This window comes from Podarcis muralis, chromosome 9 (assembly GCF_964188315.1).
Source record: "Podarcis muralis chromosome 9, rPodMur119.hap1.1, whole genome shotgun sequence".
In the NCBI taxonomy this organism is placed as follows: Eukaryota; Metazoa; Chordata; class Lepidosauria; order Squamata; family Lacertidae; genus Podarcis; species Podarcis muralis.
In genome coordinates this window covers 30,549,875-30,562,313 of record NC_135663.1, presented here as the reverse complement: position 1 = coordinate 30,562,313, position 12,439 = coordinate 30,549,875, and the positions used below count along the sequence as shown (strand labels likewise).

Here is a 12,439-nt window from a genome sequence, read left to right as displayed (position 1 = left end):
TTCAACAACACCTGGATTCCATAAGAAAGTAACATCTCAAATAATATATAATTCAACAGGCCATCATATGAGCAATACAATACAGGTGGGTGTGGTCATGTAAAATTATTTTGAAGCAGCCCGCTTCCACGCCAGTGAGGTACCAGTGACTGAAGTGTCTTGGATTATTTTACTTCCAATGTTTTTATTTGTTTGAACACAAGGGGGATTGCTTACACCTTTGGCATACATAGCGCAACTCCTATTAAATCACATCAAAAAAAGTCCTTGATCATAAAGGAACGAAATTCCACTCTGTCTGAGGATGCAGCTATACAGCTGCAAATAAAACGTTCTAAGTGTGTTTTGACGCGGGTGGCACTGTGGTCTAAACCACAGGCCTAGGGCTTGCCGATCAGAAGGTTAGAATAGAATAGAATAGAATAGAATAGATTCTTTATTGTCATTACACAAGTGCAACATTGCACAAGTGCAACGAAATTGGATGCCATCCCTTAAAACAACAAAAGCAAAACAACAACAACAACCAAACAAACCACATTCCAGCCACACCCACACCAACACCCATCAAACTCCCAGGTCACACTATCGAGTTACAGCATTCAAAAAGGCCACAGCTCTTGGATAGAAACTGTTTTTCAGTCTATTTGTCTTTGACTTGATGTTTCTATATCTCCTGCCAGAAGGCAGTAGTGCAAACAGACTGTGTCCCGGGTGAGATGAATCCTGCAGGATGTTATTTGCTTTCCTAAGACAACGGGAACCGTACAGTTCTTCCAAAGATGGGAGAGGATGACCAATAATCCTTTGGGCTGTGGTTATGACCTTCTGGAGCACCTTCCTCTCCCTAGCTGTACAACTGGAGAACCAAGCACAAATACAGTATGTAAGAATGCTCTCTATGGAGCCTCGGTAGAAGGACACCAGCAGTCTCTCACTCAGATTGTTCTTCTTTAAAAGTCTGAGGAAATAAATTCTCTGCTGGGCCTTCTTCACCAGAGCAGTGGTATTTGCGCTCCAAGTCAAGGTTGGTGGTTCAAATCCCCACGGCGGGGTGAGCTCCCGTTGTTCGGTCCCAGCTCCTGCCCATCTAGCAGTTTGAAGTGCAAGTAGATAAATAGGTACCGCTCCGTCGGGAAGGTAAACAGCGTTTCAGTGTGCTGCTGTGGTTCACCAGAAGTGGTTTAGTCATGCTAGCCACATGAGCCAGAAAAACTGTCTGTGGACAAACACCGGCTCCCTCGGCCTATAGAGTGAGATGAGCGCACGACCCCAGATTCATCCGCGACTGGACCTAACGGTCAGGGGTACCTTTACCTTTAAGTGTGTTTTAAGTGCAATAAACAATGTGGCACTAGATGGCGATGGTGAGCCTTATAGAAAATTCAATGCATTTTTTAAAAAAACGCTTTAAAGAAAATCATTTTCAGAACTTTTTTTATGTGTGTAGATTTCACCTGAATTGTCACTGTGTGTAAATTGTGAGGATATTTGTAGCATGTCATCATACAATATGAAAAGGAGCACATGCCAATCAAGCAGTTATTCAGAATCTTGTCTCCTGTTCAAAATACTTGCTCAGCACAGGGCAGGAAAGCCCTGTTATAGAACTTAAATAAGCAGTGCAGAGAGCATGAAGTTATGTCTATCTTGCCCTTCCTCCCCAAAAATAATAAAATCATGAAGTCGGAGGGGACACTGAGGGTCATCTAGTCCAACCCCCTACAATGCAAGAATTCTGCCCAGAGCCGTCGCTGGGTGGGCGCGAACCACCAACCTTCTAGCTAAGAGTCGGACGCCATGACCCATTGCACCACCCAGGGCAGCAATGAGTTGTTACTTTTAAAGGATGCTGCTATTTTAAAGGGGGACGTGGATTATTATTCTGCTTCTTTGGGAAAATTATAACATTGGGGTTTTAATCCTATGCAGACTTCTCGCCACCGAAATGACTGGTTTCAGTAACAGACCGTGTGGTGCAAACGGAGGCACTTGCCTAACCTCTTGCCTAACAGGTGAGTCACTGCTCTTTACCAAGAGGAAGAGGGGGAGAAGAGAGGAGTTGCAAACACACCACCAGGAATGGTGTACTGGCTCTGCCAGCGCTTTTGCACCAAGCTGAACTTGCCACCACCTTCCCCGTCCCCTCCTCACGATAAGCTTCTGTTACTCACCTGCCATTAGTTCAGGTAAGCATCTCTGCCCCACTATGCTGTCCACTACTGAATGGTTTTATCAAGCTGATGTTTAACCAATATAAAAGCTCTTGGTGGAACATTTATTTGAAAATCAGCTGTCTTGGCATGGTGACGCCATGGATCCAGCCTCCCAGTAGCAGCGTCCTACTTACTGGGACAGGTTGGAGGTAGCTCAGGGCATGTGCAGGCCTTCTAAGTAATCACCTATTCCTTCCACAGACACCCTATTATTTGCATGAATAGGTCTTGAACTTTCATTTAAGTGAATGCAAGTAAGAGATTGCAAGCTTACACTTAACTTTCCCATAATGGGATACTATATATTAACACCCCAATTCATAACATCTTTAAATTCAGATGTGAACCTTGTTTGGCTTAGCTCCTTTGGTTTAACCGAGTTGAACTCATAGTTGGAGCTGAAAACCTGTTGATAACATTATTTCTTCCGTAATAAAGCACATTAAGATTCCTTCTAGTAATATGAATCATTCATTATAACATAGCAACAGAGCTGAAATCTCTAATACGGTCAAATTCCTTATTGATCTTTCTAATGAAGCCCTGAGAAATCATGTAACAACACATTATGCTCTTTTACACGTTTTCAGCCACTTTCTGCCTTTAAAACTTATTGTGAAAAACAAATGCAAACGGCGTTTTTGCAATCGCTGCTGTCCACAAACTCAGTTCATCTCAAAGGCATAATTCCAGAGTAAACTGATGCAAGTACAGTATATGGACGAAACAAGAAAATTTGGAGTTTTACAGTGCAATCTTATGCAAGTTTACTCAGAAGTATGTCCCAGTGAATTAAACAGGGCTTATTTCCAGGTAAATGGATGCAGGATTAAAGCTTGCAATATTTTCCAACTCTCAAGTAAACCTGCAGAGGGTTGCAGTGTGGATTAGCATATTGACGTCAGTCTTTGGAATATGCAGTTGTGTTCAGTTTCGGAACTAAAAGGCTTAAGACCATGAGGGAAATGTTTGACTCATTCTACACTTCCGGCATCCCCTGCTGGTTGAGTATAGAAGAGGTTCTGCTCCGAACTGCCAGTGCACAAAAATGCAATGACTCATGCAGAAGTCAGAGGAGCCTGAACAATGTCAAAATGGGGGGAAAAATAAAAGCCCCACCTTGTTGGCTGAGGAGTTTCCAAATTTATCTCTCTGGAAGACAATACCCATTCTAGCCACATGAAAGATTATACAAATATGCTCGCTTAACAGCAAAACACCTTCAGCAGAAACAGACACTTGGCAGAACATTAAGATATCATAACTAATGTTTTGGAATCCGTTCACTCTAAATCACCAATCAGGTTACTAACAGAGTCTTTTTAACATTCACCATTTGGCTTCTGTAACAACCTAAGGGTATCAGCAAGTCTTTAGACACAATCCTGAATATTGGCAAGACCAGAGGAATAGAAGCTGTGTTCAGAGGTGAAGGGAAACTCATTTGGAAGGGGAGTCAAAATTTTCCTGGGCCTTGTCCAAATGCTCTAGCATTGAACAATGATCAGTAAGAAAACAGTCCACTCTCTCGTAGAAGCAGCTAAAAACTCAAAAGTCTACTTAGCAAGTTAAGATAAACTGAAGTGATCAGCAAGAGGCCTAAGAGAAAGCCCCGTATCATGCAGCATTTTTCATACATGGGGAAAATGTCACAGCCCACAGTTAAAGCCAAATAGTTAATACCGATTGTTGGCTTGTGAGTTAGAACGAAAAGTCACTTATGCAGAATGCTAATCAGCTCACGGATGTCAAAGAAAACAAAAACTCTGCTTTGCTCCAACACAATCTGTTGAGTGGATATTAATGCTGAAGAAAACATGCAATTTCAAAGGTTTCTTTTATACAGCGAAGAAAAAAATTCCAACAATGAAAAACCTTGGTACCTGTAAAACAGCTGACTTCTGTAAGAGAAAGACTGCAAATCTATACATGTTTTCCTGGAAGTAAGTCCCTCTGAACTCAGTGGGACTTACTGTACTTCTGAGAAGTCTATGCAAGTCTACTCTGAAGTAAATTCCTCTGGAAGCAAAGGGACTGGATACAAAAATATGTATAGGAGAACAGCATAAATGAACTGAGCTGACAGGACCAAAAACAAAACAGCTATTTACTTTTCAAATAAATTAATAAAATAGATGTTACCTCTGCTCTCTGAGTTCGTGGCAAAGCAGCAGATTTTTCGATGGCATAAACGTCCACCAGATACAGGCGAGCTCCTTGTTCCCGATCCAAAATGGCCGCAGTCTGGATCACCCCGGTGTGGCGCCCAATGGTAAAGAGTCGGCCAAACATTTTGTCTTCACAACGCACCGAGACTATGAAATACTCCACTAGAGCTTCAGTGCCCCTGGGACTAGCTGCCTCAATGGATATCACATCTGTCCCAATAGGCTCACCTTCTTTTAAAATGGTGATGTATTTTGGCTGAGTAAAAACAGGCCCATCAAGTCCTTGCAGAATTACAGTCATCTCGGTGGTGGATTTCCTTCTCTCTGGGCCAAGATCTGTGGCTGCAACGATGAAGCTGTACATAAGCTGAGATGGCACTAAGGTTGTTGACACTCTCAGGTCCCCACTGTATCGATCCACGATAAAGGTGTCTGTGTCCCCGTTAATTATTTCATACTCCACCTCCCCATTTGCTCCTTCATCAGGATCCGCGGCAACAATCGTGGTCAGAACTGTGCCAATCACAACAGAGGGGTCCGCAGCAAGGGCATTTTGTGAAACAAAAGTAGGAATGTTGTCATTCTGGTCAGTTACCAAAATGGTCACATTCTTCAAAGCAAACTTTCTAGATTCTACAGGGACAGCCTGGTCAGTTGCTTTCACTGTTAGCTCAAAGAGGTTAGCAAACTCACGATCTATTTCGGCACTGGTATATATTGTTCCTTTGACTTCGTCGATACGGAAGTGGTTCCCTCTTGGCATCTGCTGAATGATTGTATAGGTCAGCTGCCCATTAATATCTGCATCTGGGTCATGAGCAGTTACAGCAATGACTGAGGTGCCAATGGCAATGTTCTCAACAACAGACTTAAATATATCTCCAGGTGGGAATTTGGGTGAGTTGTCATTATAATCCCTGACATATATTACAACAGACATGGTAGAGGATTGAGGAGGCCTTCCTTTGTCTTTTGCGGTGATGTTTAGTTTATACATGGACTGGGTTTCAAAATCCAACTTTTTGGCCAGGAAAATGCTGCCAGTGTTGGGACTGATGCTAAACGTCCCGTGGTTATTTGTTCCTGTAATGCTATAATGAAGATCAGCATTGTCCCCTGAGTCAGAATCAGTGGCAGTAACAGAAGACACAAGTTCCCCAATCCTCATGTTTTCCAAGACATCAACAAACAAAGTTGACTTGGGAAAGGAAGGGCTGTTGTCATTTTCATCCAGTATGTCAATGTTCAATGTACAAACAGAGCTTAGGGGAACCACCCCAGAATCTACTGCTTGGATGGTAAGTGAGTAAGCTGCAGTAGCTTCGTGGTCCAGTTTGCCAATTAAAGTCACCTGACCAGTGCCACTGTCTATTGTAAACTGGTTTTCTTCGTTGCCCTTAATGACAGAATAGTGGATCAGTCCATTATTGCTTTCATCAACATCGGAGGCAGACACCCTTAAAACGTGTGTCAGGTTTGCAGCTAGTTCTGATATTGTAGCTTGGTAAAGTTCTTTTAAAAACTTGGGTGCATTATCATTGATATCCTTCAAGTAAACCTGCACAGTTGCCTGGTCCCTTAAAGGCTTTGGCAACCCCTGATCCATTGCAATGACTGTAAGCGTAAACACAGCTGCTCCCCTCTGCCTCATAAGGGATTCCCTGTCCAACTGATGAGTGCTTGTAATTTCCCCACTCATGGCATTCAACTCAAAATCAGGCTGCATGTGTTCAAATGAGTATCTGACTTCACCGTTCGACCCAGAGTCTTTGTCAACAGCACTGATTTTACCTACAAAGGACCCACCATTCTGCTCCTCCTCATAATAAAAAACATAATTGGTACTGTTAAACAATGGCCTGTTATCATTGACATCTTCTAGAATGACAGTGACATTTACAGTGGCACTGAGCGGTTCCACAGCTCTATCAGAAGCCTCCACCAGTAGCGTGTATCTTTCCTGAAGTTCACGATCCAGCTCACACTTTATATACAGCTGCCCATCTGGAAATATGCCAAAGGCATCTCCAGTATTTCCTTCTATTATGGCATAAGCTATTTCTCCATTTGCGCCTGAATCTCGGTCAGAAGCATGCACGCTAAAGAACCTGGAGTTCACAGGCTCCAGCTCAGAGATGGTGACTTCGTAGGAGAGCTGATCAAACACAGGTGGGTTGTCATTTACATCATGGACAGAGACGGTTAAAATGAAACTAGAGGAATGCTGAGGGACCCCCAAATCTGTGGCCATAATCTCCACTTGATAAGACCCAGCATTTATGTCCAGTGGCCCTGTCAAGCTTACAGCACCACTCTGCTCATCGACATTAAATAGGTCCTTGGGATTTTGCTTAAGGCTGTAGAGGACCTTGCCATTCACCCCTTCATCAGGGTCAACCGCTTTGGCTTGGAAGATGGTATGCCCAGTACTCCAGTTCTCAACCACATTCACACTTTCCACTGCATGCAGGAAGTGGGGGGAATTGTCATTTAAATCTCTGACAGTTATATTGACCAAAGCATCCCCCGTTATTGTTCCACCACTCGCCACCACTTTGAGCTGGTAAAAGGCCTGCTCTTCCCTGTCTATGACGCTGGCGGTGGTGATCAGGCCTGTCATCTTGTGAATCTCAAAGATACCCCTCTGATCGCCTGTGGTGATCAGGTAAGTGATGTTGGTGCTCAGGTCCATAGAGGAAGCGGAAACACTGCCTACGTGGTAACCCAAGGCCACATTTTCAAACACCACAAAGCTGTAGATATCCTGGCCAAACACCGGGGGATTATCCTGGGTGTCTAAGACAGTGACAGTAACAATTGCCTGGTTCTGGGACTGGAGGTTGCCGCCATCACTGGCCACTACCTGCAGCTGGTAAGCAGTCTTTTCCTCTCTATCCAGGACTGTTTTGGTGGTGATAACCCCCGTTAGGCTATGAATCTGAAACCTGGAGGTGTCTCCTGCTGAGATGCTGTACCTGATGGTCCCATTCAGCCCAAGGTCGGGGTCACTGGCAGACACAGTGGCTACATAACTGCCTGCAGGCTCATTTTCTTGGATGTGGGCAAAGTACTGGACAGGGTAGAACAGGGGGCTGTTATCATTCACATCAAGCAAGCTGACGTTAACCTGAGCCACTGAGGAGAGGGGAGGAGAGCCCAGGTCAGTGGCTAGGACCTGCAGGGTGTATTGCCCCTGTTCTTCCCGATCTAGCTGTGAGATTGTGCTGAGCCTGCCTGATATAGGATCCAAGCGGAAAAATCCCCACGGAGCAACCGACAGACCACCCGCCACCCCTCCTGGCTCAGACTCTTGCAAGGAGAAGCGCACTGTGCCATTATCTCCCAAGTCGCCATCGGCAGCAGTGACGACTAGCAGCTCAGTTCCTGAAGGGGAATTCTCTGCCACAGACACATGATAACCATCTGGCTGGCCAAACCGGGGCCTCTCATCATTAACATCCAGGATATTCACGACCAGCTGGGCATAGGAAACTTTGGGCTGCACACCTTGGTCACGAGCGCTGACGTTTAGCACTACCTGGGAAGCTATCTCCCGGTCTAGCCCACCCGAAGCTGCTGTGCTTGGGCCAGAAACCCCCAGGAGAGGCCTAGCCATGATGGTGTCAAGGCTCTTGGTGGTAACTAGGCCGCTGTGCTCACTAATACAGAACCAGCCCAGCTCATTGCCAGAAACAATACTATACTTGAGGTTGGCGTTAAGACCAGAGTCACGATCCGTAGCACTCAGGCCTTGCACATAGCTCCCGGGTGGCACCTCTTCGCTGATATTCACTTGGTACACCGACTGCCCAAAGACAGGCGGGTGGTCGTTGATGTCGTTCACAAAGATCACCAGGCTAGCCACGGAGGAACGGCTCACCGGGGCAGGAGCAGCTCCTTCGGGGCTCAGGGCAGAGGGGAGGGCACTGGGGGATGGTGGGGGAGCCCCAAAGTTGTCCATCACAGCCACGGTGAGGTTATAGGTGGGTATGCGCTCCCGATCGAGAGCAGCGGCCACTTTGATAAGGCTCAGGTTGGGGACTTTGCTGCTCTGCACCTCAAAGTGGCGCTGCTCGTTCCCACCCAAGATGGACACCGAGATATTCCCATTGGCCGCCGGCGAGTCGGCATCACTCACAGTCAACAGCGCCACCACTGTGCCGGGCGCCGCATTCTCATCCACAGAGGCAAAGCGGGAGGTGGCCGGGAAATAGCGGAATTTGACCCGTGGCTCGTTATCATTCACGTCAAGCAGGCGGATCAGAGCCTCGGCGCGGCCACTTAAAGCAGGCACCCCGCGGTCTGTAGCCTGGACGGTGAGGGAGTACTGCCGCCGGGACTCGTAGTCCAGCACCTCCCGGATCCGGATGACCCCGCTTTCCGGGTCCACCTCAAAAGGAAGTGCCCCTGTTCCATCTCCAGCAGCACTTTCTGTCCCCTCCAGGCGGTAGCGGATGTCAGCATTGGTGCCCTCATCAGCATCCGCCGCCGTCACCTGCAGGACACTGGCCCCAACAGGTGCATCCTCAGGCACACGAGCTTGGTAGAGGGTCTGGCTAAAGACTGGCGGGTTGTCATTTATATCCTGCACCGTGACGTTGACTTGTAAGTATCCACGCCTCCGCGGCTCCCCTTTGTCCTCCACCTGCACCAGCAGTTGGTAGGCCGGGGTGGCCTCTCGATCCAGCCCGCCACGAGAGACCAAGTGCAGGAAGGCCCCTTCCCCACTGGGGTTGAGCGTGATGTTGAGCCGGAAGCGGCCCTCTTCGTTGCCACCCACGATGCGGTAAGAGCTGTGGTCTACGCCATTGGTCCCGCTGTCTGCATCGGTAGCCGTGTCCAGGATAAGCTGCCGGCCGCTCCCCGTGTCCTCCTTGAAGGTCACCACAATGGAAGGGTCCGGGAAGACGGGAGCATTGTCATTCAGGTCCAGCACCACCACACGCACCTCGCTGGGGTAGGTCGGTTGGCTGGAGAGCACCACAAGATCCATCACATCGCTGGCCAGGCTCTCGCGGTCGATGGTGGCACGGGTGTGGAGGTCTCCTGAAGTGGCATTGATGGAGAACAGGGCGTGGTGCTCACTCAGGCGATAGGTGAAGCCCGGTCGGGTGGCAATGGTGCCCACCCAGGTGCCCGGAGGTTGCTCCTCCAGCACCTGGAACAGCTGCCGGGGCTCAGCTGAGGCATGGAGCGGAGGCAGCAGCAGGAAGGAGGCGAAGTAGGGGAGAAGAGACCAGGTGGAAGAGCCCATGGTGCAAGCCAGGATGTCGAGCGGGGCGGGGCAAAAATCCTCCCTCACAGCCAAAGGCCAACCGAGCAGGCAAGCCAAGACAACCCAGAGATGCCCAAAGTCCGTGGAGAGTCGGGCGGGCCGCGCCAATCCATATCACCAGCGGAGCCCAGGTGAGGAAGCGCGGGTTGTCATGGCCTCCGCAGCCGCGGGCATCTCTTCTCGCGTGTGGGGCGAAACAAGCCGTCGGTCCGAGAGCCGTCGCTGCCTCCCACCAAGGCGCAGCCTTCTCTTGTTCTGTTGCCCCTTCCCCTCCCTTCAAGCGACTTGTGCGGGCTGGGGGACCAGCGTTTGCCTGGCCAAAATGAACCCCCCGCGGCTCCGGGCTGGATGGTTACTCACAGAGAGCGAGAAAAGTCCGTCCAGTCCTTTCAGCAAAACTCGCGCCGAGAGCCGACGGGACGCGCGACGGAGGAACTTGGCGTGAAAAGTGCCAGCGCTCCCCTCTCGCTATAACCCAGCGTCCTTTCTTTGCAGGGAAAAGATGCAGCCGATTCCTCCTCCTCCTTCTCAGCTTCTTCCGAGCGTCTTTTCTCCGCCGTCTTGTCCCACCTTTAGCCGTCGCCACCGCTGCTTGGAGCCTTTCTGGAGGTGCGCGCAGCTCGGAGCGCTCCTGGGCATTGTGCGAAAAAGTTCTCTTCGGCTAAGAGCGGCCGCCCCGGCTCGCCTCTCTTTTGTACATCCCTGCCAGCATCAGCTCCGCCGCGGGCTGGGCATCCGGCGGCGCGCACAGCACCCACAAGGCGCGCAGAGACACCTCGCCGGAGATCAGGGGTGCAAAACGAAAAGGGGAGACGCGGCGCGAGGAGACTCCTTTTTTTTTTTTTTACTCTGCCGAGACGAGCAGGAACTTTTTGGGTTGCAGCGTCTCCCCTGCAAGGCTCGGGGCGCCCGGCAGCCGCTCAGCTGGGTGCGACTTCTGGTCCCCGCTTCGCCTCCATCAGCTGCTCGACTTGCCCAGCCGGACGGCAGAGAGGAGAGCGCGCTCGCGCGAGGGAGCCTCCTGCCCGCACCCACCGCGCAGCAGCGAGCCCGGCAGAAACTTTGCACGCCCCTCCTGGCGCTCTCGGCTCTTCACTCGCCGGCGCGACGCCCTCCTGCTCGGCCCCTCCCGCCCGGGCTCGGCGAGCCCGCCCTGTGCCCGCCTCCCATTGGCCAGCCGCCTCCCGGCCCGCCCACGCCCCTCCCCGTCGAGTCCCAGCTCGGCGGCCGGCTCCGCCCCCAGCCCCTCGCCCTCCTCCCCGCGCGGAGAGCCGGGGTCGCTTCGGCCCGCGCGCCACTGGCTCCTCGGCGCGTCAGTCAACAGGAGCGAGAGGAGCCGCCGCTCGTCGGAGGGGTCGGCCAGAGCAGCTCCGTCGGGCGGCCGCTAAGGAGCGTGGAGAGAGACGCTGCTGGTTACTCCGCAGAGAGCGGGGCGGGGAGGGGGGGGGAGGCGATGGGTCACTCGCCGCCGTCAACAATAAGTCCGAAAGGGGATTAAGCAAAGCATGTCTGGGAAGGCGCGACGCGGATTTGGCTTTAACCGCTTCGCCGCCGTCGGATGCGGACGATTCGCTTTCCGTCCCCGGCTGCGGGACTCGGGAGCGTCGGCGCGGTTGACTGCCGGGGCTTAGCGCAGGCAAGAGGCGGAGGTCCGCTTTGCCTCTAGATAAGGGTCGAGGCTTTAGACAAGGGGGGAGGGAAGACGTCGACATTCTGTTCTCGGGGACCCCCATTGGGGACCCCCACCACCTTTCCTCGCCCGCCCCGAAAGGTAGCGGTTCTTCTGGGATTTCCGCACCCCCAGCAGCAAACGGGCAGTTCTCCCTCTCTCTGTGTGCGCGCGCTCCCAGGCGCTTACTTAGTTTGCAAACGGGTCACAGAGGTCTTTTTTTTGATGATGATGATAATAAATCTTTTTTTTTTTTAACCCACCCAAAGGGGTAAATTGACAAGTATGGGAGGGCAGCCGGTGGCTGCTGCAGGAAACTTGGGTGCGTCTCATGCATGCTTCTCACAATAAGCATGTCTCTTGCACGCCAGTCTGGCCAGTCCCTTTGGGTGATTCTAGGCTGCCACTATTTCCAGGTGGAATTGAATCACAATCCAGGTTGCACAATTAATGGTGATTTGATAAAGAAAGTCACGGGAAAATGCACCAGAAAGTGTGGGGTAACACTTGCCTGACACAATATATGTACCGGTATAACCTCCCCACAAATCAGAATGACCACAACCATGTGACTCAGACACTGCTGCCATTTCTCAACCGAACCTCCCTCACAGGGTTGTTGTGGAGGTAAAATGGATTGGTGGAGAACCATGCATGTCTTTTTAAGCTCCTTGGAAGAAAAGTAGAATATACTTATGTAATAATACATAAAATACATCTTGTCCTTTGTCTTACCTAGCAGAGTGACTAGAGCTGGCCTGACCCTGATTCCAGCAAGCAACCAATGAGCAAATAGAGTGGTACCTCAGGTTAAGTACTTAATTTGTTCCGGAGGTCCGTTCTTAACCTCAAACTGTTCTTAACCTGAAGCACCACTGTAGCTAATGGAGCCTCCCACTGCTGCCGCACCGCAGGAGCACGATTTCTGTTCTCATCCTGAAGCAAAGTTCTTAACCCGAGGTACTATTTCTGGGTTAGCGGAGTATGTAACCTGAAGCGTATGTAACCCGAGGTACCACTGTACTAGAAATCAACAGCGCCATTGCCTCTCTCTCTCTGGAGCTGACTGGATGAAACCACCCCACTTTTCCCTATCATGCTGCTTGGAGAA

The 12,439-nt window shown here is 50.1% G+C and overlaps 1 protein-coding gene across 1 annotated transcript in view; it reads right to left on the bottom strand.

Moving 5' to 3' along the window:
• FAT4 (FAT atypical cadherin 4) overlaps nt 1–10,749 on the bottom strand; it is a 138,797-nt gene extending 128,048 nt beyond the window's left edge. Inside the window, exon 1 of the mRNA XM_028744582.2 lies at nt 4,359–10,749. Within this exon, the coding sequence (XP_028600415.2) occupies nt 4,359–9,638 (5,280 nt within the window). The 5' untranslated portion in view covers nt 9,639–10,749. The remainder of the gene's footprint in view (nt 1–4,358) is intronic.
• Nucleotides 10,750–12,439: the final 1,690 nt, after the last annotated feature.